At 44.4% G+C, this 25220-nt stretch overlaps 1 protein-coding gene and 1 non-coding gene across 2 annotated transcripts in view; both read right to left on the reverse strand.

Moving 5' to 3' along the window:
- Nucleotides 1-1029: 1029 nt before the first annotated feature.
- ABCA12 (ATP binding cassette subfamily A member 12) overlaps nt 1030-25220 on the reverse strand; it is an 81579-nt gene continuing 57388 nt past the window's right edge. Inside the window, exons 35-54 of the mRNA XM_032190340.1 lie at nt 23784-24036; nt 22501-22587; nt 21542-21635; nt 19194-19321; nt 18097-18184; nt 16684-16789; nt 13318-13372; nt 12639-12816; nt 10863-10978; nt 10121-10280; nt 8476-8744; nt 7674-7884; nt 6415-6524; nt 5754-5898; nt 5476-5610; nt 4128-4231; nt 3764-3856; nt 3205-3310; nt 2368-2505; nt 1030-1149 (exon numbers count right to left, since the gene is read on the reverse strand). Of these exons, the coding sequence (XP_032046231.1) occupies nt 1030-1149; nt 2368-2505; nt 3205-3310; nt 3764-3856; nt 4128-4231; nt 5476-5610; nt 5754-5898; nt 6415-6524; nt 7674-7884; nt 8476-8744; nt 10121-10280; nt 10863-10978; nt 12639-12816; nt 13318-13372; nt 16684-16789; nt 18097-18184; nt 19194-19321; nt 21542-21635; nt 22501-22587; nt 23784-24036 (2696 nt within the window). The remainder of the gene's footprint in view (nt 1150-2367; nt 2506-3204; nt 3311-3763; nt 3857-4127; nt 4232-5475; nt 5611-5753; nt 5899-6414; nt 6525-7673; nt 7885-8475; nt 8745-10120; nt 10281-10862; nt 10979-12638; nt 12817-13317; nt 13373-16683; nt 16790-18096; nt 18185-19193; nt 19322-21541; nt 21636-22500; nt 22588-23783; nt 24037-25220) is intronic.
- TRNAN-GUU lies at nt 21339-21412 on the reverse strand. Its single transcript has one exon. It is a non-coding gene; the product is annotated as a tRNA-Asn (tRNA).

Genomic DNA, 25220 nt, shown 5'->3' on the forward strand with positions numbered 1-25220 from the left:
AACAGCCGCTGAGCTACCGGGACAGCCACAACGGCGGTGGTGAGGAGGGTCACCGAAATGGAAGCAGAGAGGCAGAGCCTCATGAGAGGGAGGCTGGCAGGGGGGCAGATGCACAGATTTCTGAGCAAGGCTGCTTCTGCTCAGGGGAATGTGACCTTCTGAAGCAAACATCTCCATACAAAAGGATTCAGGAAATAGTGCTGCTTCTATTCTGCTGCTGCTGTAATGGAGAAGCCCTGGCCACCAGCCAAAAGGACAAGGAAGCTGCCGTGGGGTACCAGGAGCCAAGAGCTGCCTGGGAGCTGAGGACTTACCCTAGGTATTACAACGAGCTGTAATAAAGCACAGCAAGACACCAGGGGAAGCAGTGACTTCTAAAAGAGTTATATTTGTACTGCCATAACCCACACATGCAGATAAGCTCTATGTCAGTACCGAAGATGGCCCCACCAAAGGCATACACAACTCGCAGTACACAACACCTACGTCCTCACAACACCCCTGTGAGGTAGGGCAGCGCCAGGAACCCTATTTCACAGGTGGGGAACCTGCCAGAACCGAGCAACTTTGCTGTGGTCCTCCAGGAAGTCTGCTGCAGAGCAAGAGGGGGACTGTGGGCTTTCAGAGGGCAGCCACGGGGCTGCTTTTTTGTCAAACAGCCTGCACTGCCAACAGCTCCTCTGCTCTGCCACGGCCATTTCGGCTGTAAGCAAACGGCCACGACCAGCAGGAGCTGGTGATGTTAACTAAGTGCTCACAGGTATAAAAGTCATCAGACAACAACAACTGGGGACAAAAAACCAACAGCTGTGGAAAGACCAATCTGACTCGTAACCAAATGCTAGTCTTAAGTGCCTACCGTGTTCCTAGTAACAAAATATGTGCATATTTTAAAAGTACTTTAAGAAAATGTGGCTTTTTATGCCTGCCATCCTAGAATCATGGAAAACAGGCAGAAACTGAAAGAACCCTGAGGGGTCATGTCAGGTTTTTTCCCCAGCTTCTGCAATCCCTCGCGGTTGGAGCTCTTCAATAGATGGAGCTGAGGGTGCTAGCTTGGCTGCATGTGTCAGAGCTGTCTGATGTCACATCGGGAGCTACATCCACACCATCAGGATCTGCTTGGTCTTTGGCAAAGTTGATGAAAACCTAGAAGTTTAAAGGGAAACATTCAGTATGCGACGGCGTAAGGAATTTATAATACAAATGAATAAAAAAGAGGAATGGTTGTTCATTTGACTGTGAGCCTGGAGAGAGTGCTTGGGAAGGGATTCACACTGGATTCGAGAATTGCAAAAGTTTGGCTTCTATGGCCTAATGTAAATAAATGGATGTACACTCCTCTGCTGCTAAATGGACACCCGGGGATGCAGAGGTAGATGTTCCTGTGCAAAACCTAATTGTCCTGCAGCTCATGTTTCTGAAGTAGTAGTGAGCTAATACCCCTGTGTGGTAGTTGGTTTTGATCACAGCGTAATTCATCTATATTATTACTTTATAAACCCATCTGTCTATATATAATTGACATCCATGCATGCACAGCTGCATATGATATAGATAGGTGTACATAATCACACATAACAGTCTCCGTTTGAACAGTACCTAATGAATACATAAAATATTCTTACTGGAACACTACCTGCAATCACATTTGCATACACACAAATCCATGCTGTCCTCCCACAAAACACGACTTGGGGCTTCCTGCTGTTTGTCGGCCCATTTCTCTCACAACCGTGGCCCCTTATTACAACAATATCAAGGACCTCCTTCCCTCCGCCCCCAGATCTCTGGTCAACAGTTTATAGGATTACAGGGCTTGCAGTTTACTCCTGTCTCTGGGGCAGACCGAATATATCGGATGCTGATGCTCAACAGAATGATTTCTTCTGGGTAGGTCCTTATGGCACCCCTTCAGCTGAGACACTTCCTACAAGATTTTGATGGCAGTGGCATTGTTCTTCCAAGGGAAAATGAACTTGTGATTAAATACAGTACAGGAAAGGGCAAAATCAAGCAAATTTCTGTGACTGGTGGTAAAAATCTGCCATCACAAGGCCTAGCACTGAGTTCTGGTGTGATTCATAATCCTGTTCTTCATCCATGCTCATGAGACTGCTGAAATCAGCATTGGCAGAGGGAAGAACAGATCCTTTATGCTACAGGCAGCTTTCTATGTGCAATTTCCTAGCACCAGCACAGGTATCTCGATGCAGTAGTACTGATAAAGTATCCCCAGGAGGAATATAGATGGAAATCCCTTTCAAAACGTAGTCTATTGTGTGCAGCAGTCCATTATGTGTAACCATCAGTCTACTCCCCTGTTAACAGTTTTAAACGGATGGCCACACATCTTTAATTCCTTACCTCCTCTAGCGTTGTTTGACTCACTGAGAAGTGCCTGATTTTGAAGGCTTCTTTGCTTGCTTCCAGGAGATCAAATATATTTGCTACCCCTCCTGCAGAGACTGGAACGTGGTACTCCACCATGTTGAAATGACGATCCTGCGGGAACAGGAACAATGGGGTAGAGTTAAGAAGTTGCTGCCTGTGTAGAGCAAACAGATTTGATGGCTGTCTAGAAGCACAGAGGAGCCAGACAGTGGGAGAATGAAGGGACAGAAGATGCGTTCTGTCTATCTGGTTCCCAAAGGTGAGGAATATTATTGTCTGCTAGCGACCAGTACTTCCCTATTGGGAATTCTTGTACTTTTGTGACAGGGAGATGCTTCACCAGAACTGGAAGTTTGAGGGTCACCAGAGCATTCCCGACTCCAAGTTTGCTGTTGTCATTAATTCAAACATTGGGTTACGGGTGGGGTTTGTGACTCAGTTATCTGGTTTTACAGTTATTCAGTTACTGGAAGCACTTGACCATCTCATTACCCACTGCATATAAAGTGCATCTCCTCCATGCAGTCAGGCTTCAGTGGGACAACTCACAGGGGCAGAGGGTCACCTTGCAGCTGCCTTACAGGATTTCTGCAGCTGTATGGCTGAGGTTACTTAAGCCATCAAGGAATCCGGATGCTCCAGCCCTTGGGCAATGCTGTTGAGGGCTGTAACAAGTGTGTGAAACCCTTAGACTTTAAGAGCATGGATCTCTGTGTACTGCGTGTTGCAAGATGTCTGCCTTGCAAAGATGCTCTTGTGTAATATGGAAAGGCTGAGAAGGCATCCCCTGAAAGCAGTTGTCCTGCTTACCTTCAGGCATGTATTTGGAAAGTGTGACTTCATGAATTGTGTCAGTGTCTCTGTGCTAACTGTGTTGCTATTTAAGTGCATCTTCACAGTGAATCCTCTTCCAAACCTAGGGGAGAAAGAAAATCACAATTAACACAGTAGGAAAGAGAAACAGATAAAGAAAATCCTTTGAGAGTGCTGCACAGCCTCTTTGGGGAAATCTAATGCAGGCAGAGTGCAGCTTGAATGGGGTCAGGGTTGTTAACCTGGAGTGAATCTCAATAAGAAACTGAGCTATTGTGATAACTAACGAAATCAAAGCTCAACCCCAACATGCATTTTACATTTTCAGCAGTGAACAGATTACTTTGGGGAATACATCTCTTGGAAAAAAAGGCTGTGAGAGAGCAGAAAGCGCATTAGTTAACAGAATTTCAATGGTGTAGTAGGGAACATAAAATAGAAAATTGCTTATTTTGATGCCCTGTTAACAAAGGTCTGATGTCCAGAGCCCTCAAAGCTGTGTGCTAGTAACTCCACATGCCAATCAGTAGAAGTGAAATTGGTACACTTTACTGACCTGCTCTTGATATGCTGCAAAGAGCCAATGCACTGAAAACTCCCGTTCACCATAATAGCCAGCCTGGTACAGAGGGCTTCACATTCTTCCATGCTGAAAAAACAACGAAGAAACTTGAATAAATCATCAAGAAGCCATAAATAAAATAGTTCTTTGGTGATCAGAGAACATTACTGCACCTTCCCTAGAGTACTGAAGTGCTGTGAGTCTACGTGGACACCCCCATTCAGCCCCAGCAAACCCCCAAACCTGTTACAGCTCAGCGCCCTGAAATTCTTAAAGAAGCGATCAAAATTCTGGAGGGTGGACCTCTCCACACCTCCTGAAGACCCTGAAATCGGAAAGAAAGCCAAACCACCCCTACCTGTGGGATGTGAGTATCACTGAGCATTTGTTCTGCACTTCCTCACTGATGATTTTCCAAAGGTGGCGTTTAGCATTTGGATCCATTCCAGAGCTTGGTTCATCCTATTGGGAAAGACAGGACTAAATGTAATGCACTCAAGATCTTATCTTCCCAAGGCTTGTCCTATTTTTAGCTGCATCATTAGTGTTACATTTGCTAATAAGGACCCCCAGGTGAGCTGCCAGCGGTACGAATCAGGGAGAAGGATACTCCTGAACTGCACTATGGTTATGGCTGAGACATCCCAGGCTTTCTTCATGCAAAAGCAAGTCAGTTTAAAACTTCCATCCTCACTGCCCTTGGGAGCTGCCCAGCTCTGCTGGCGACTGCGGGGGAAACTCCCAAGCCCCCATCAGACCCTTTATAGGAACTGAGTGCCTGTGGTAACACAACCTAAGATCAACCTGATAAAACAAGTCTTGAATTTCTCTATTTACATAGACAATAAGCCAGTGATGAAAGACAATATATTGTCTCCTGTTTCATGCATTGCTGATAAAATTGATAGCCAGCTTTCCATCACCAAATTGTTATTGTTAAGGGTAATGCGTTACATGAGGCAGAAAAACAGCTCGGGTTCATGCAGCAGTCAGTATGGAGGAAATTTCCCCACCTTCTCTTTTTACTGAGATTTTATATGTTGCAAAACCAGCTGAGGGGCTTGTGTGGTCAGAAGCAAAGGCAGAAGTGTAGGGCTGGATATGTGTTTGAGCAAGGGAGGTTTAAGTCCACTTAGGCAACAAGGTTAACACTGGGAAACCTGCCCAAAGAGCACTGCACACATCCAAAACACAAGTGAAAAACTGCACAAAAAAGATGTATTTCTGCAATGGCGTATCTCATGGAAGAGCTGGAAAGTTTGAAGTGAAAGAAAAAAGGGGAAGCCAAATCTAGAAAAAACTGTTTTATGTTCTAATCTTGAAAGTTGCTCCTTTGCTCTCCTATTTATTTGAAGCTTTGGATGCTGCTTTTCTTGCAAGACTACACAAGGTAGTCAATACACAAAAATAAGAAAGAGCTGGGAACAAGGGAAATTTAACTGACAGAGGGCCTATTTTTGATCTCTGAAAGATTTTAACAGAGAAACTGGCACTCACCACTCTCTTATACCCTCAGAGAAAATGTGGGTGCTTGCTGGAATCTAAAATTTCCTTGGATGCACATGTTGTAAGGCTAATTTATTCCATATGGACATTTGGGGAATGTCCTGCAGGCCATGTCTAAGAAGGTTTCATTACACTGATTAGGATCCCCTGCCAGCCCAGAGATCTGCTCAGTTCCACCCACCAAGGTTCCCATTTCTCACCAGCAGCAGAATAGATGGATTCCCAATGAGAGCCAGGGCAGTTGACAATTTCCTGTTGGTGCCATAACTGCACATAGAGGTGACTCGGTCTTTGTAGGCCATCAGATTCAGCCTGTGGAGAAGCTGGAGTACAATCTACGGGCAAAAGAGAACTGATTTCACAATAGTGCCCAGGAATTAATTACCACACACACACCTACAGTGAAATACTAATTAAGTCAATGTAAAGGCTCTTGATAACAAGAAAATGCTTTAAGTCGAGCCCTAGTGTTACTCACTCCTTTGATCTCTCTCTCTGGGATGCCATGGAGCCTAGCATAGTAATACATGTGCTCTTCTACCGTCAGCAAGTCATCCAGGGCATCTTCCTGAGGACAGTAGCCAAACAACGACCAGTGTGCCTCGCTGATGTCATTCAAGGACCTGTGTAAGGAAGTCAGCAAGTCAGTTTTAACACACTGAATTAAAACAGCTCTGGAAGAGAAATGCTATGAATTTGCAGACTTTCAGCTTTCAGGCCCTCAGTTCTGCAAAGGAAGAGCTGTGTCTGTGAGCCACAGTGGCTAGTACTTAAGTCTCCAATTACCACCAGCCCTTCAGATAGCATAGCTGCCACCAAGCCCACTCCTGTTAAACAGTGCTTGGAGATGGGTCCTTCTGGCCTCCACAAGTGGAAGATCTGAGGATCTAGGTGGAATGAATGGAATGAAGTGGAAGAAACACCACTGAGAACAGCAGAGGTACGACAGCAAAATACAACGCTAAGGAAGCAAGTATGCCATCTTCAAAGGATTAAGTTCCCTGCCTTTTTCATTTTTGCTCTGCCTTGAATGTTTGGTTTTGTTTCAGACTAACTTTTTTTTCTTTGTCATCCAGCCTTATAAACAGTTTCCAGGCTGATCTGCTCACGTGCCTTCCCCTGAAATCACATCTCCATACCCAGAGTGATCCTGGACCCGCAATCTGCCGCTGGACGCTCCGATATCGCCTGTCAGCATCTTAAAGATGGTCGTCTTCCCAGCTCCGTTCACACCGAGCAGGCCAAAGCACTGGGTTGTGGGAAAGAAAGGTAGAAACGTAACCAGGCTGTATTTATAATGCAGAAATATTGCACTGAGATGAGCGCTCAGTGCAGCTTGTCACTTCTTTCCTCTGGACCCTTGAGCAAGATGAATTGCAAGAGAGGCAGAGATACTCGGAGCGTACGAACGTGATAATGGAGGTTGTTTATGGTACAATATACCGCAGCTTTTATTAGGATCGTTTGTTTAATATGGTGAAGAATCAAGGACGTGTCTCTAATAGAGTCATTCCTTTTACTGCAAGGTGCATTTTTGCAGCGAGCTCATCTGACAGGCCAAATCCTGATCATCTCATTTGTGCAAAACATCCCATTGACAGGAACAGAGCTATTCATAGGGATGAGGTGAGTGAGGTTTGTCCTGTCATTGGTAAAACCTTAATGCGACACAAGATTTTCTTCAAATAATCTCACTAATGCACTACATTAATAAGATTAAGAACTGGCTCCCTGTAGTGCAGTTCAGTATCTCATGCTAAAATCCATGTTTTATTGCTGAGGTTGGAGATATGCAGTTGTGTGTCGCATAAGCAATAACCATTGTGCCGATAATTACTGTTATTTTGCTATCATTATCACAGACCAGCTGATCTGAAAACCCTCGTGTGTTGGGCCCTGTCCAGAGGCTCAGCATCCATCTAGAGCTCATCCCCACCTCGAGGTCCACGCAGGAACAGTGTCTGTGCACAGCCTGCAGTGATCAGTGACGAATGGCACCCCAAGCCCCACCAGCACTGGGATGACTTTTGCCAGGAGTTAGAAGCCTCGATGCCTGTTGTGCTTTGGAGAAATCCTCTGCCAGAAAGAACAGTGGCCACACTGCCCATGTGAAGCTGCTGTCTTCCTGCCCAGCCCCACACTGTCCCATCCACAGTTCCTATTTCTAGGGCCTTCAGCTTGGTGCTTGGTGTCCCAAATCTACCAGAAGCCTTTAGTTACTACTGGAACTCCAAGAATTAATATATAGGAAGTGCAAGGTGAAGGAAGGAAAAAAATATCAGAGCAAAGCAAATCATTCTGTTAGTACTGGGACAGTGGCGAGGACTGGGAGGGAAGATGATGATGGGATTTTGGATCTGTCCCAGTGTCCCTCCCTGTAGCCTTTCCCCCAGCTTACCTCTCCAGCAGGAATCCCCAGGCTGATGTTTTTCACAGCCACGATGCGTTTGTGGGGAAGGTGGTAGATCTTTGTGAGGTTCTGGAGCTGTACCACATCGAAGTCAGCTTTGCCGGACTCTACCCGGTTCCTCTCTGCCTGGACATCCCCATCCTCTTCGGTCACAGGCAGCAGAAGCAGTGCTTTGCCATGCACTCTGTCAAACAGGTACCTACAGGGAGGGAACAGGGGCCGTTACCCTCTGGAAATCACAGCTAGTAGAGGTCTTGTGTGTTTGGGATACTGAGGAGCCCTCCTGTGAGACCCCAGAGCATGCAAATACAAACAGGTATGCAGTTTCTACTCTATTTGCTCCCCTAAGGCATTAAAAAAAAAAAAAAGTGTTCTCTTTCTGCCTCGTTTTTTCTCTCATTCAGGAAATACTCTGAGCTGGAGCAGGTCCTGGCCACGCTCATGGTGTGGGGAACAGGTTCTCACTCCTCACTGGAAAAAGATGGGGAGATTCAAACTGAGGAGGATCTCAGTGGACTCACCCCTCCCACCAACCAGCTGAACATCAGCCCACCAAAGCCAGAGCCCTGAAACGGGGGCAACAGGCTGAGCTGGCAAGGATTAGGAAGGGACTCCAGTAACCTATACCTCTATTAGTTGATTGCTGTGTCAGGGAAAACTTCCTCTGTTTGCAGAACATCTCGGAAATTTATGGGCTGAATAATCAACAACGATGGCGCGAGAGCCCAGAATAGATCCACTGAGTGCTGGCTCTGTCCATTCTTACCACGAGGCTCCAGATGTTACTTACTGTAGTACGTTGTTCCAGACCTTCTGAATCAACCTGTCGTGAACTGTCAGACGAATGGCAAAAAACACGGTGCCCTGGATAAACATGGCAAACAGCTTGGATGTGGTCTTGTCCAGCTCAAAGGTTTTGTCAGGGTAGTCCACTCCGTAGGCTTTTAAGAAGCCCAGCAGCGCCTGATCCTGCGACAGTTCAATCAGGCCGTAGCCAAAGCAAAATTGTGGGAACAGAAGGAACACATGCCTTAAGTTTTCAGCAAGATCATGCAAGCCCTAGAAGAAAAAAAAATAAGAAAAAGAAAAAAAAAAAAAACAGCAGAGTCACTGTCTTTATTCATAGAATAAATTCATAGGTTTCACTGTGTGACTGAAGTGTAACAATTACATTGGGATTTGCTTGTGTCTCAGAGCAGAGATAAATTGAGAGCAAAGAGCTCTGGAGACAGCTTGTTTCACAGACACAAGGTCAGAGAAGTCAAGAGGCTGTGATCACCCATAGTAAGCAGCATCCAGTTCCTGGAGCAGCCACCTCACCCGGTGCATGCAAGCAGCCAGAAACCCACCCGTGAGCCAGAGCTGAGTCCTGCAACGAAGCTCCACTGCCCAAAATTATTGTTGCTGCACCAACCCACTGCAGAGCATGGACTGTTCCCCAGTCTCACTCCTCTGGAGCGCTGTCCTATCAGGTTTTCTTGGAAAAACATCTCCATAAAACACAAGATTTGGCACTAATAGACATAAAGGGGCTTTTCCAGTTAATTCACGGCAAAAGAGCCAAGTGCACAGCCTAACTGTTACGCACTCTCGTATGCAGAGATTTGGTACATCTCTAGCAGAAGAAAGGATTAGTACACGCTGCAAAGTGGAGGGGCAGTAAATTAGCATGGGGAGAGGCTGACTCCCTGCCTCTGGAGCACAGAGAGATAAAACCAGATTGTATTTTTACATCCCTAAAATCCAGGGGGTTGCTTAGCAAGCACTATCCACCTAGAGAGCAAAATCCAATGCAGCTATCATTTTACAAAGCAATTGCCATTTATGTAAAAGAAAAAAAACAAACCAACATCTAGATATAAGGTGTACATTTTACGTTTTTATCCCACCGATTCCTAGGGATATCTCTATTTAAGAAAAGGCTTGACTTTAGGGAATCATCACTGTCTCAGAGTCATTTTTCATCCTTGCAGGGAGAAGATTGCGTTACAGATCTAGCTGACAGACAGCTGGTGCTGGGCTTAATGCAGCACACTTCACACTCAGGGCAATCAAATCTAGTCATCACTCTCTAGTTTGTACGGCAAGAACTTAGCAATGGTTGAAGTTCCTGTCAACCTCGTATCAAACATCCATGCCCACTTCCTGCCCTTCTCTGCACGGGCAGTTTTTGACCTCTCTTTTTATATTCTTCCCTCTGTCACCATCCTGTCCATCTTTGCTGGGGGAGCAGATTTACACAGACAAGCAGGATTCCTATTTGATTCATGTCCTGTCTACAGGGAAGCCCATGAAGTCCTGCAACTAATATCCTCTGCTTGGAATACCTTACATATCTCGAAACCAGCCAGGTTTAGGACATGATCAAACCCACCAAACTCAACAAGAAGTGTCCTGTCGTTCTGCTCAGGGCTTGCTGTCAGTGGGGCTCCTACCTGGTCTGTGGCCTTTTCCTGGGAGAGCAGAAACACAACCGAGTGTGTGATGATGGTGTTGATGCCAAAGAACAAGTTGACACAGACATAAACGATGAAGGCCATTCCTGTCTCTTTGAAGAACCCAGCCAGCAGGTACATCCATGAAAATGTTGCATATCTATAAATTGCCAACAGCACAAAGAATACTCCACTGATTAAAAGAGCAATTGAAAACCAACGAGTAAAGATCTCAAACAACATAACTGTCTTGGCACGTGACTAGCTTTCTGTATTACGGGATTGTAAGGGAGGAAAAATGGCTTTGTATCTGTTAGAATTTGGAGAAGAAGTTTGTGATAGAGGCTTTGAACATGTAGCCCTGATTGAAAGCAGACAGACTGGGCCTGGGGGATTTAAAGCCAGGTAGACCATTTTGCTAACTTTTCTTGAATTTTCCTGTGTTTCTTCTTCCCTTGTTGATTTTGAAATGTTTCCGTATCAAACTTTGCAATCGTTCAGTAAACATATGCTTGCAGCCCAGGCTATCACTGTGAACTTGCATATTTTGTACCCTCACACAGATTTTGCTTTGAATACAGCAGGAATGACAATAGCTTAGCTCACTGTTCCTGGAAGGAGTCACCACTTCTAAAGTGAACACTGAAGAAGAAAGCCCACGTATTCCTCTGTTGGATCCCAAATCACAGCAGCCTGCAATATCCAGTTCCTCACTCTCATATTTAAATAGCTTCTCACTTACCCGAAGAGTAGCAACAGAAGAAATACTGCCAGTAAGTTATTGTTGTAGCAGAAAGCTGGTACCTGGAAGGATGAAATAACTCCTACTGAGAGTCCAATAGGGACCATAAAAAGTACCTGTACAATGATATTAAAAAGATATTATTAGGATGGTAATTCTTATGCATTTTTCTAGAACGATATGAAAGCAGCAAAGTCAGAATTTGTTCCCACCATTGCAGCTTAGGTTTTCTAGGAGAAATCAAACACAATTGGGGGGTCTCAGTCCTCCTGAAACCCTAGAGAGTCTTCCATATGAATCCTGCAAAGCCACTTTGAATAGGCTAAATGTAAAAAAATAAAAAAATAAAAAATAAAAAAATAAAAAATACCCTTTGGGGTTTCTGTTAGCCTTGCACTTCGTTGCTTTCTATAAATCTGGTTTCCATAATGTTGTGTCAAGCTATGGCCTACCATGAATCTGCCTTGAGAGGATCCTCTCTTCCTCAGCTTTGGGATTTAAAAGAATTGACTGGTGGGGAGTGCTGGATTAGTTGCAGCCCACTGAATAACGATTGTGGCAAGGATTCTGGGGATTTTTCCACAGGCTAATTTACAAATATGCAGTGCTGGAGCAAGGGCTTGGACTGAGCAAATAGAAACACCATCTGCCCCATTCTCCAGCCCCTGTGCCATGACTCAGGGATGCTGTGCCAAACCAGACTGAGGCCACAGCTCACATTCACCAGAGGATTCAGGCCTTAGCCCTCACTGCATCAAAGAGGGGCTGGCCACCCAGATACCCTTGCAGAATTCCTGTTTTCAGGAGCTGATGTTATCGCTGGGATTTTAGGCTCTAGAAAAATGCACTGATGGAAACCCATGGGATATGTGGAGCTGGTCACCATTACAGCACAGGTGGCAGTGCCAAAACTCCAGAGCAGAGACAGTCTGCACTTGCAGATTTCTAGCTATGTGAGGGTTTGACATCGTGCACCGAAGGTAATTCATAAGACACAAAGCACTTTAGTCTACAGACACTGTGCATATTTATCCTCTTAGCAATGATTTCCAGCAGTGCTATTAACCCTCTTTACCATGAGGAGACTAAACTTCAGGCAGTACAAGAACATGCCTACACCACATAATGCAGCACAGGGCTGGGGAGCTCAACTATCTGTAAGAACAGAGTGGTAAATCTATACAGCGCAGTGCAGCACTAGAGAAAACCACTTGCTCACATCCTGGAAGGCATAGAGCTGCATTAGTAGCTCTTCTTAGCTTAAAAACCTTTATAACAGATAATCTTGAAGAGAGCATTCAACCCAGCAATGGATTTTTGCCCAACAGAGGACTGTCAGCTGTGAGATGTCTGCTAATGTCACACCCTGTGGTCCCAGGGTTTCCAAAATGGCTGTAGCCTCGAGCCCCAAATCCTTACCCGAGACGCATAAAGCCTGCGTGACAACTCATCTAGCCCTGCAAGCTAACCAAAAAGCAGCTTGCTGCTTGCATGCTAAAATTGAAATCAAGCTCTGGCCTGTTCTGTGCTGCTCTTGTATAAATGTGCTGAGTGTTTTGCATACACTCGAGAGAGAAGGAATGCCTTTGCTTAGCAAAATCCAGTGTTGCGGTTCACATTTAATCGTCTTCAATGCCTTTGAGAACAATTACTACATAACACACTTGGTAGTGATAATATTAATAAGTCCAGGCAACCAACTTTAAATAAAGAACATTTTTCCCCTCCTGCTGCTGAATGCTACTCTTGATGCATTTAAGAACGTGAATTATTTACCAGATCATAAACGAAGTTAGTCACCCAGTAGCTTGTCATCCCCATGCCTGAAATATGCTGCAGTTGCTTGGCTTTGGTTTGATGTTCTTTCACCACATATAGCACGAAGCTTGCAGTTGTGATAGAGTAGCCAACCAGAACTGACATTGAAACTATGATATCGAGTAAGCTGTTGAGCCTGGGGAGAAAGCAGAGGAAGATGTATATGGTGAGTCAAAGTGGAAGACATCCCTCATCACATTGTTAGAGCTCAGAAACAAAAAGGGCCTGATGGGGTGCCAGTGTCTTTTGCTGGTGTTTATTATTATGCCTAGCAAAAAAGGACTCACAACACTGAGCCGAGACAGCCACGGCATCAGTTGGAAAGGCCAAAAGGAAAATTATGTAATTAATATACCAATATTAATTACATGAATGCCAATATGCACAACAATGTGATACTGTAACCGTGACCTCCAGATTTAAATGGCATTCTGCAAAAATGCCCTAGCAGGAATCATCAGCTCTGTGGCATGCAGGATCCTACTCATGCATAAAGGTAATGAAGGCAAGGATGGGAGCAGTTTCCACATTTGGAGGGAGATATCTAGTAATTTTGGCTGCTTTATGGTTTTCAAGAAACTGGTTTGCTTCTTTTGAAGCTCAACAATTCAGGCATCGGCCAAATGAATTTTCTTACATTACTTGTTCTTGACTCTGTCCTCCAGGATATGGGTGAGCTGATAAGAAAATACCTAAAAAGAAACAGAAAGAAAATAAATTTAAAATGCAGCTAGCTTAAAGTTTCTTTCCCCAGCTCTTGAGATTGGCAGTAATACAGAAAACTAAGTAGAGAAGAAAAGCAGACCAAAAGTTGTTTTTGCTCTATCGTCTTGGTGTGACCTTGGGCAGGATTTTGAATCTCCCCATTTTTCCTATGACTTCATGTTGCTGCTCAGCAGCTGTGAAATTCAAACCCTAGGCCTCATTTCTGCATCTGTCCAACGTTAAAGGCTGTATCACTCACTTCAGCAAGAGCATTCCAACACCTAAAATTAGGCATATGTTTGTGGGCCCATGTATTTTAGGTTAGATTCTTCAACACTGATGCATTTAAAATTGGTGAATACGTTTCATTTTAGAGCTGCTGCTTGATGATCTCACTGCATTTCATTTTTTATTTTATCATGAGAAACAAATCATTCCCTACTGCCTTTCTCCGCAGCTATTACCTTCCTATAAAATATGTTTTTACCTATACGGGGATCTGTTGAGAAGCTAGCATTAACCCAAGTAAGCTACGGACACGTTTGTCCTCAGTTTGACCATGAGTTAATTCTGAACAAGTCTGTCTTATGCAGCTAAAAAAAAACAAAGACAAAACCAGAGCATTTTATTCAAAGGAACTAGTTAACATTGCTTTGTTCAGAGGTAATTTGTGCCCATAAAACCAGAGTTTTTTTTAACAGGAGGAGTAACCTGGGGGACTCTGGTGGGCCAGTTCCAACCTCCAGTGAAAGTCAATGCCTTGGTCACACCGAAATGACAGCTCAGTCTCTATGGCTCCAGCACCCAAGAAAGGTTTTAGGCCAAGTTTGTGTCCAAAAATGAGGTTCTCTATCTGGACTTAGGCACCTGAATAAATGCCTCAGTTCTCAGTGGGTGTTGGTTGCTATTAAAGGCAAAGAGATTTGCTAGCACACAGCACCTCTGAAATGTAAGCTCCTTAGTGCCCGACTTTGGGCAGCTGTAAAAGGAAGGACAATCTTGGGCTATTTTCCCGAAGAAGGAACACTCTGACTCAGGGGCCAGCAAGGAGGAAACTGTGGTTTTAGGTGACCAACTGCCATACTGAGCAAATAAATCTGCAAGGGAAGATTTCCCAGGAAATTCATTTCCAAGGGGAAAAAAACCTCAGCCTTGTCATGAGCAAGCAAAATGAAATTAAAATCTTGGGCTGCTGATAAAACCCCATAAACAGCCAGGAAATGTTTCCCTTCTCTAAAAGAGAGAGAGAGAAAGATACTGTCTGTCTAATCTGTTAATGCTCCACTATAAAGCCATTTTCCTTTGCTGAAGCTTAGGCTAGAAGTCAGAATTTCCATTTCAATGCTTTCTCTTTTTTGTTGGTTGGGATTGAGAGAAGAGAAAGCACAATATACATAAGTCAAAAGCTATTATGACTTGCTTAGTGACAGGGTAAAAAGCTCTTCATGTATTTTTAAAAAAAAAATATACACTAAGTCTAACCTCTAAAGCAGGACTGGCACCTCTTTCAAACTGCTGAAACGACAACACACTTTTATCTGGCCATTTCAATGCTTCTTAAACTGTCATTTATTTGTCACAAAAACAAATAGATTTAGCTGCCAGGGACGTACCACATGGACCGTCTGTTCAATTGTATTTCAAACTGGATTTACACTACCCCGGGGGAGCTATCCTCGTCCATTCATTTTATTTTCCCCATTCTATGGATCAGATCATTAGTGGGAAGTGGAGAATTATCTGCCTGGTCATTTACTACTGAGCATTTCGTTCAGAAAAAAAAGACACACACACAGCAGGACAGACGGAATAAAAACTGCTGCTATTCTCTCCCACTGAAAATTGTTATTTTGCTGGTATCAAACTTTCCCTGTGCTAACTTTCTGACTGTCCGCATGAGCCTTTCGTCCCACTACCACATGCGCTGGGAATACAGAGATGGGGTGAGCATCACTGCTTAATAATTCAGCTGCTTTGGGAAGTGCCTGCTGCTGGAAGCACACGGCTCAGGTCTCCTCTCTCTGCACCCTGGCAGGGGCTGCGGCTTTGCCCCGTGCTTTTGCAGTGCATACTGAAGAGCTTGAACCTTCTGACCTCAAGGGCATGCTGCGATCTCAAAGGTACAGGCCTTTATTTTAGGACAGGGGTAGAGACAAGGCGCTGGTTTTGCTTGTTGTGAGGGGACTCGCAGTGCATCAGTATGTGCAGGTGGGAAGAGAGATGTGCTGCTTCGACTTGCAATCGGCACTCTGCTGTGCCTTGGATTCATGGCATGGCACTGCAGGCTTCAGAGCAGGTGCCTTCTCCCTTATAGTTAAATTCAGACACATCATCGAGGAGTAGTCTTATGAGCTAAGTGACACTGTCACCTATCTTGCTGTCACCTGGAACAGCCGGCATCAGAGATGAGGGGGGCTTGGCATGGCCACGACATGGCTGGAAGGGCACCGCTTGTCACAGAAAATCAGCTGGGGGGGCATTCTGCACACAATTGCTACTCTTGTCAGGTCCAATACACCTCTGTATAAGGCTTCTCAAAATGACATCCATAAAACCTTCCCCTCTTCTCCTTGCACCCCTCCACTCCAGGGACAGGTGTACACACACAAACATATCCATGCCCGTGCTGCACCCTGAACATAGGCTAACCAGCAAACACTAAAATAAGGTACCCAGGTTTGTCAGCAGCAATTTGGGTTCTGCATTGCATTACTGAGAAGAAACTATGAGAATTTATGAGCCCGAATGGGCTACTAATGCTCCTTGGGACCTGCGTGCTTCATGCGTGAGAGGAAAAATAGAGCTGAAAATGATGTTTCTCACTTAATCTCACTCTCTCTCGTTCACACTCAAAGACAAACATACACATACCCACACATCTCGAGCTGCTCTCAGCAGAAGGGTGAAATATTAAAATTAACTAATCAAAACCACCCATGGGGATGACCTAAAGTAGCCTTTCTGTGCATAACTAACAGGCACCTAACAAAAGATAGCTATTTCAGTACCATAATGAGAAGCAATAAATCCAATAGCAACCGTTGCCAGTTTTTGGATGAAGAAGTATTTTATGTAGAAGCTGGGGTCTTCCCTGTCCAAGTCCCCTGAATCTTTGACTAAGGCACATAAAACATGCCTTATTCACGTTTTTCAATTCTGTTTTTAAAGGAATCTGCATCGTTTGGAATTCAAAAAATGGCCTCACTGGAGTCAAGGTAAGTGCTGTCATTGATTTCAACACAGCCATGATATTCCCCGAGTTGGGAGAAATTATCTGTTCATGTGAAGGGCCACCTACCATAACTGGAAGACTCATTTTTTGGCAGATTAGCTCGAAGAATGAAGTTGTTCAAGCTGTTCAGATAGGCTGGAAGGCTGTGATAACCTTCGGGATTATACCACACCTGCACAGAATTGAGAAATTGAAACAAATTGGGAGAGAAATTGTTACTGATAACATTTTGGTTTCTTCTGCTTGCACAAATGAATCATTCCATAGCTGTTATCTGAATTCATAAGGCTCTACAAGTTAAAGTCCCATGATTAAACCACATCAAGCACCAAATGAGTATAAAAGCACATTTCGCGTAAAACGTGAGCAGTCCCATCAGCTTCATTTGCCTTCTGGGAGAGAAGAAAGAAGCACTAGCTGGCTACGTGACAAAGCATACGGATTTTCTTTTTTTGTAATAAGTTGCTCAGATCTTAAGAGCACCAGCAGTGGCGACTTCCAAAAGAAGGCTGGACCAGTCAAACATTAAGGAGAAGATTGCTTTAGGGCAGAAAATTGCCACCTTCTCTTTTAGCAACAGCCCTTCCCACCCTCATGGTAACTCTGTTTTTGCCTTTTGTTTAGAGGTGTAAGCTCCCTTTCATAGCACAGAGGGCTTATGCTATTAAGGTTAGAGGCTTAAACACAGCCCACAGCATTCCCCTTTGCACATCCCCAAGTTCTACACACTCAGTGACTTTATTTTCCTTGCCCTAGCAGAGCAAGTACCGCTAGAGAAAGAGAGGGCTGGGAGTCTGCCCTGTCTCCAGCACTATCAAGGTTTCAGGTATTAAATCTGACACATGACAAGCAAATATCGAAAGCTTTCAGATACAGGATCGGAGGGGTGAAAACACCTGGAAACTGATTATAAGAGCTCTGAGCACTAGTGAAACAATAAACCTCAAAATTCCCTTTTCTTGGGCCACCTCTGAAAACAGCACAGCTCTTGCAGGAGCACTCTGCTTACTGGTAGCTAGGTTTTCCAAGGAGATGAGGGGATCTTGTCAACTCTTGTGTTTCTTTTCTACCTTAGATTTCAGCCTTGCTATTTTATTTATTATTATTTTTTTAACACTGATGTGTTAGAACATTTTCACTGAGCAGAAACAGAGGAATGGGTAAATCAGAACATACAAGGCAGCCCTAGCTAAGGTACGTATGTTCTCTCGTGAGATAAAGGTGCCACTAACTGATCTTTTCACTTCTCTGTAATAAAATTATGACAGCAGAAAAATTGTTTCCTACTAGCAAGAGAAGTCAGACCAATAAAGAAGAATGGGGAGAGGAGAGGAAATAAACTGAAAGTCATCTCTGCCATGCCAAGCTGCAGATTTCAGAAGTTTTCACTTTATTTTCTGCAGTATCACTGAACTCAACATCACTCCTGCATCCCCCACTTCCCCTGCCACAACAAGCTAGCAGATGGAGGTCAGTTACCTTAGTTAATGTTCTGCTGGGCGGCACTGGCTTGATGTCAAACTGGAGATCTCTTGTCAAAGGCATCCCAAAGCTCCAGCCGCCATACCTGAGGGAAAAACCCACAAGGAAACGCACTGTTATCCTCACCCAGAAGCTTTAATACCACAGTTGGTGTATAGTAACATGGGCTCTTTGGAAACATTCACGTGCTGCATGCCACCATCACCTTAATTAATTCTTGGTTGACTTGAAACAGAAGGGCTTATCCCAGTATGTGGTATGATGCCATGCCAACACAGCTACAGGAGCCCTTATTTGGGGGAAAAAAAAGGAAACAAACTCAGAGGCACTGTCACAAAATTGCCTGCATTTGAGAAGCATTTTGGAGCTGCTTCCTCACCACACTGGAACAAGATGACTGCTGCTCTCCCAGAAGCTGAGCAGCTCAGGTTAAATCAATGGACGGATGAACATATTCCTTGACAACCTTAATGGCAGGCTATTTTTGCCCCAAGACATGCTGTGCAGCTGTGATGCAGACTCCACATACTAATAGCTCCAACAGCCCCCTGGTGCAAGAAAACACTCAACTTCTAACTTCCTTGGAACAGATGCACTTGTTTAAGTGAAGCACACACCAAGACTCTTCAGAGAATTAAACCCGAAGGAGAATCTCTCCCTAGGGTTTGCTTCATGACAGGCTGTGTCAGATTTTCCTCTTTTTAAACATTTCTGAGCCAGACAACAGCTCATCTGCGGATGCAGCCATCAGCCCATCAAGTGATTGACATGTTATCCCTAGGTGCTCTCTGCTATGATCGAGCAGAGCACTTACACAAAACCCTTATCTTTAGCTCTGTAACTGCAGTGCATTTTACCTCCTTCTACCAGGTTCACAGAGACCATCAGCAGTGGGGTCCTGCTAAACCCTTACTTTACTGCCCCCACTTCTAGTACAGGGGTATGATACATGTGGTATGTGCTCCCATTGCAGTTATAGAATCTGAGAATCATAGAATTGATTAGGTTTGGGTTGGAAGGGACCTTAAAGATCATCTCATTCCAACACCCCTGCCACAGGCAGTGCAGAGAAGGACTGGAGGCATGTGCTGTACCGTTTTTGCAGGAAGTCTTTGGTGGTTGCCAGAATGTAGGTCTCCACATTGTGCCCTGTAACGTTATAGAGCATCCGTGTAGAGAAGGTCCTTCTGTGAGGGGGAGTGTAGTTCGTCTGCGGGCATGTCTGAGAGGAGTTAAGGGGAAAAAAAAAAAAAAAAGAAAACATTAGTGGCTGCACTTTAACTAAAAACTTAGCATACCATGACAAGGTTGAGAGCTGGCAAAGGTGACATTCTGGTCCCGGGACTGATTCCTACAGAAGCTGGTGATCTGCAAATCAGGGCGCCAAGACCCACAGCATACATCCCTGTGTGCTGCTCTCGATGCATTTAGTGAGGCGCTTCAAAAACAACCTTTGCTTGAGTCTACACTTCAGTTTTACTAACATCAATGAGACCTTGAAACGTGCTTCATGCTAGGTAGGAAGATTTTTCCCGAATTAAGGCTGATCCTATTTAGAAGAGCTTCAGAGTGACTGCGCTGACAATGGCAGAGGGCAAAACAGCTTCATGGAGCAGAAAACTCCACAGTGGCCTCAAACTCTCATCTCGCATTTCACAGTAGCTGTGCTCTACATTTTTACTTTACTGTCAGTCATTGGGAATATTTTCCAGAGCCTCAGAGAACCCTTGGATTAGTCCTGAATATATAATTTAACACACTGAGGGTCAAAATCGCATCGATTGTTTCGTAAGGTTGAAACGTCCTACGCCAGACAGCATGCTGGCTGCTTCTTTCAACTCATCCATAACAAAAACCCTGGCCTCCCCTATTGTGTATCTGTTCAAAACTTTACATCAGAATACACAAAATAGCTGCCTTCACGCTGAGGAACACCTGCCTGTGCCTGCTAGAAGTGAGAATCAGCTTTGAACATTATCCTGACTTACCAGAGGAATGATGCCAATACTTTTAACGATGTGAAATTAAGTGTGTGTCCAGAAAACTGCCTAAAATAGCTGCATTGTAAGGAATGGCGAGGAATGTTCTACTAAGTAGACGCTTTATCTTACAAGTAGTGTCAAGCTGCGCCTTGAATTTGGTTTCCTACTGGAAAAAACTGAAGACAGGTGAACAGCACTGTGGGGAGGAGAGCTCACCTTCCAACTGGACACGTTCAATTTTAACTTTCTTGGGGCAGAATCTGTCTTTTCCCCCTGTGCATCTAAAGGCACTGAGCTCGGCAGGGTCCAGATCTGGTCCTGTATGTACCACCTCAATGCAAATGACTGATATTATTAATCACTGTTATTTGTAATGGGGAATAGTGTAAAAGCAGACAGATCTAGACTTTGCATAAAGTTAAATTCTGAAGAGCAAACAGCAATAATAGCTGTGCTTTCACATAATGACAGTGCTGTATAAAATGCAATTTTCCTCTTGAATACATGCTCACCTCTGCTAAATGGGACAATCATACAACATTCAAAAACACCACTAAGCCTTTCCCCACCAAGGGGAGCAAGTCAGATATATTAGCATGAAAATCTTCTGAGGTTGCCATTTCCTTTCCTGTCCCCAAAGTGGTGCAGACAGTCATTACCCAGGGTACAAAATGATGGAATCAGTACAGTTGGAAAGACCTCCAAGATCATCTGGTCCACCACCAATGTCACTAAATGACACAATGACACTAAACCATGTCCCTAAGCACCAGGCCCAACCTCTCCTTGAACAACCCCAGGGACCGTGACTCCACCACCTCCCTGGGCAACCTGTCCCAGTGCCTGACTGCTCTTTCTGAGAAAAAATGTCTCCTCATTTCCAGCCTGAACCTCCCCTGGCACAACTTGAGGCCATTCCCTCTGGTCCTATCACTAGTTATCTGAGAGAAGACGTTGACCCCCAGCTCCCCACACCTTCCTTTCAGGTAGCTGCAGAGAGCAATAATGTCTGCCCTGAGCCTCTTCTTCTCCAGACTAAACATCCCATTGGCCTCTGTCCGTTGACCTATCCTGCCCAGGTCCCTCTGCGGGGCCTCTCTACCCTCCTGCAGATCGACGCTGCCCCTCAACTTGGTGCCACCTGCAAATTGAGGGTGCCCTCAATTCCCTCAGCCAAATATCAAGAAAGGTATTAAAGTGGATGGGCCCCAACACCAACCCCTGGAGAGCAATGATCAGGAAAAGACAAGAGCCCTCCGTCCCTGGGTGGGCTTGAACCACCAACCTTTCAGTTAACAGCCGAACGCGCTAACCGATTGCGCCACAGAGACATGCAGCCCAGCAAAAACAGGAGGCATTTTGAACACTGAGTTCACTGCAGTTATGCCTGCTCAGAAGACTGCTCCCAACCCACAAGTATCCCCCCCAAACTCCCTCCTTTTTGGGTTTATTCGAATTACCTGGATGCCATCTGTGCAGTTGCAGACAGAATACTTGGTCTGGGGGTTTCCACTGGTAATCCAAGGGCCAAGCATGTCTTCACTTAAACACTGCCTGAAAATGAACACATTTTCCTCTGAGGTTCTCTATACCGAGGCATAAATGATCCTAACTGATGTCACATTTAATGACAGCAAAGATGGAAGTGAGTAGATTCAGTGGAATACAAGACCTAGTCAGCTCTGGGGGCTTGAGGGAGTTTTTGTCCTCCTGCTGACTTGGCAGAGAACCCTCACCACAGTTCTCCATGCCTGGGTTCATTCAGCTGATTAGAAAGAACCCAGACACCTCTTTATTACCACAGTGGGCAGCGTAAGGAGATAGCTCACCCAGGCCAAACTTTCCAGGTATGGGGTCAACCTGCTCTTATCCTGGCATCCTGTCACCACCAAAAATGTTCTTTTACTACTCACAGTAAAGGAATCCACTTAGAGTGGTGGATACTTCTTCAGGCAAACAAAACCACCAGGTTCAAGGCCCTGGGACTGTGTGGAAGTTCTAGCCTCAGCCTTAAAGCACAAGTACAGCTTGCTGTCTTCAAGCATATCTACAGTTTTGTGCTGGCAGATGTGAGCCTTCACTCCAAGCCATGCGGGCTCTCAAGCAGGGCTGAGGTTTGCTTCACACCTATCAGGACAACTCAGCTCAAGACTGACCTTCATCCAGTCAGCTCCATCTGTAAGGGGAGCAGTGAGCTTGGACCTGCTTTCAAAAGGCCACAAGAACATTTTCTAGTGAGCTGAGTCTGCAAGTCTGTCTGGAGACAGGCAGGAGGTATTTTTTCTCTGTATGTGGCACCCGCACATGCAAATTCTGCAGATGATCAAAGATGGCTATTAAGGGTCTGTTGGCTAATAGGGTTATGTCAAATCTCTTGCAGACAGGATTTAAATGGGAAAATAAAACAAGAACTACTTACGAATTGCTTGCATTCATGCATGTGTTATCCGTCCCAGGGAAAGCAAGCATCGATGCGACTAAAGCATCTGTGGTTGCATTGAAATTCCTAAAATATAACAATAAAAAAAAGTTCAAGGTTCTTCCACTACCACTGAGCAGAAGAAAGCTGTCTGAATGAAACAAGATTTATTTATGATGCTAAATAAATGATTATTTGTGGTGCTAGTCCTGCAAACCACTTAAGTAAAAGCAGCACATGAGGGCAGTGGCACAGGTTTAAAAGAACTGGTCCTTGCTTAGCACTGCACTCCTACTCCAGTGACTTGCTGCCTCCAGATCGAAGCAAGATACTGAGGAGCTTTTGAACGACCAAAACTCTGTTTCCAGGGAAAAAGCATCTACTGCAATTTTCAGGCACAACTTCTGGTCTCGTCTCAATCAGCTCTCACATTTGGGAAGTCCATTTGTTTTAGGTCATTCAGAAAGATGCTCCTCCCTCCTGACCCAGCTATCTAGCAGTTATCCATCAGGAGAAGCAGAGAGCTTTAGGATTACAGGACTCAGAGACACGTGGCTCCTTCCCCCATCTTGCAGTACTGAGGCAGAAAGGCATGAGCAGTCCTGGGAAAGAACACCTGAGAGCAGACGTGTGATTTGTAATGATGTTCCAGATTAATTTTCTATTGCTCTCTTAAAGCTGAGAACCACTGGAGAAAGCAGTTAACCTCATGAAATCAGAATGGGACAAATTATATCCCTTTTGGTAATGGGATTTTAAGCACAAGGAAATCATTCAGTGGTAACGTCCTAATCATGTTCTTCAGATCACTGCATGCCTTGGACTAGTGAGTGCTGGGCAAGAAAGCATGTCCTGTGCTACCAGAGGGGAGGGCAATGCAGCCAATTCACAAGATGAACAGAATTTGATCCCATAGTTGTAATGCTGGAGCCAACTAATGTGGCACCTCCATTTCACATCAGGGGAAGAGTAAATATACATTTTTTAAAATCCTTCACGGCAGTATGGCTGTCACAGGGACAGAAGACTCCAATGGCAAACGCAACAACGAATATTTTTCACATGTTTCAGAGTTAATTTCGACTGAGAGGTTGTTTTTCTAAAGCTTTCTGATTGCTGGCCTAAGCCAAGCCATCTCCCCTAGAGAGCCCCTAGGAACAGGATTTTATCACTACATGTTATCTGCATGATACATTTCCACTGTATTTGCTTAAAAATAATCCTGATGATAACAACTGGCTTATAAACCAACGGGTTTAAGGATGGAAACAAACAGCACTCACCCAAAGAAATCTGCCTGGTCAGATGTGCCGTACAGAGAGGGGGAAAGAATCAGTTCTGGATATTCGGTCTCCTTAGTTCTTAGCGTCCCAAGTCCCATTGCTGCCGTCACAAAGAGGACTGGGAGGATGACCTGAGCAATGAAGCCTCGGACATCCCGCCGGGTATGGTGGAATCTCTTAATGAATAAAGCTGACGTCTTCTTAAGCAGCAATGGCAAACCTTGCAGGCTCTTTGACCTGATCAGGAGCTGATCTGGGTACAAAAGAACACATTTTGTCATGGATCAGTATTTGCTAAATGCAGAGAAATGACACTTACAGATCCCTGGGAATAATGTTGGTTACCCTCTCTTCTTTATCAGATGAAAAAATCATAACTACAAGGTTGGAACACACCCTCTTTGGACAGGATTCAGGTTTTGTCTTGAGTTATGAGCTCAGTAACACCAGTTTTTAGCTTGATTTCAAATGCGTAAACATGGTATGCATTTTGACATCTTGCAGGAGAAACACACACTTCCAGATGCAACGAGTTATCTACATCCTACCTACCCAGCTGCAACTTTTATGTTTGCAAACTGAAAATTCTCGTCATTGAGAAAGCAAGTCCTCAGACAAATCAATAAGAGAATTCATTCAGGAACGAGAAAACAAGGCACAAACTATTTGATCACTTATGTGGACAAGTTTGCAGCACATTAAAAGCAGAAGCGAACCCTGTGCAACCTATTCCTCTTCATAAAATATTAACCTATATAATACAACATGAAGCAAATCATCTTCAGTGCTCTCATTAGGGATGACATAAAACACTTCTCTACACGTCTGGGTTACTGTTTATGGAACTGCACATCTCCAGTGCAGGTCAGCTTTGAGAAGCAAGTATGAAAATACCTTTGTGTCGTCCGTTAACTGTTCCCCTAACTATAAATGATAAATTCATAAGTAAAAAACTTTTCTTTGTCAGAAAGGATGTTCAGGATTTTTTTGGACCATGCCACCTTCTGCAGCTCTTGCACTCTCAGAGATAATGCTGTACCTTGACTATCTTCTGAAGGTGAATTTATGCCACTGTCTGGCCCTTTTTGATGTTTGCCCTTACTGGAATGGTTGGGACACAACAAAGAACTCCAAGAAAGATCCAGCTCAGAGCTGTGCTGCTTTTCCAGCAGGCTGAGGGGTTTCCACAAAGTTTCTCTCAAATTCTACTAATTGCATAGAAATAAACCTCTGCATCAATTACAGCAATTACTTTCAGAGGTATACATTTGCTCCTTCACCCACACACTATATTTGATTAGATTAAACCTGAATCAAATTAAAGGGAGGCGGATACAAACAAAACCCCTCTGTAATTTGTTCTGCAATTCAGACATTCCAAACCAGTGGATCTAAACAACTGTTGAGTGCCGTGCTTCTAGTGATTAATTGGTTTTG

This window comes from Aythya fuligula, chromosome 6 (genome assembly GCF_009819795.1).
Source record: "Aythya fuligula isolate bAytFul2 chromosome 6, bAytFul2.pri, whole genome shotgun sequence".
Taxonomy (NCBI): Eukaryota; Metazoa; Chordata; class Aves; order Anseriformes; family Anatidae; genus Aythya; species Aythya fuligula.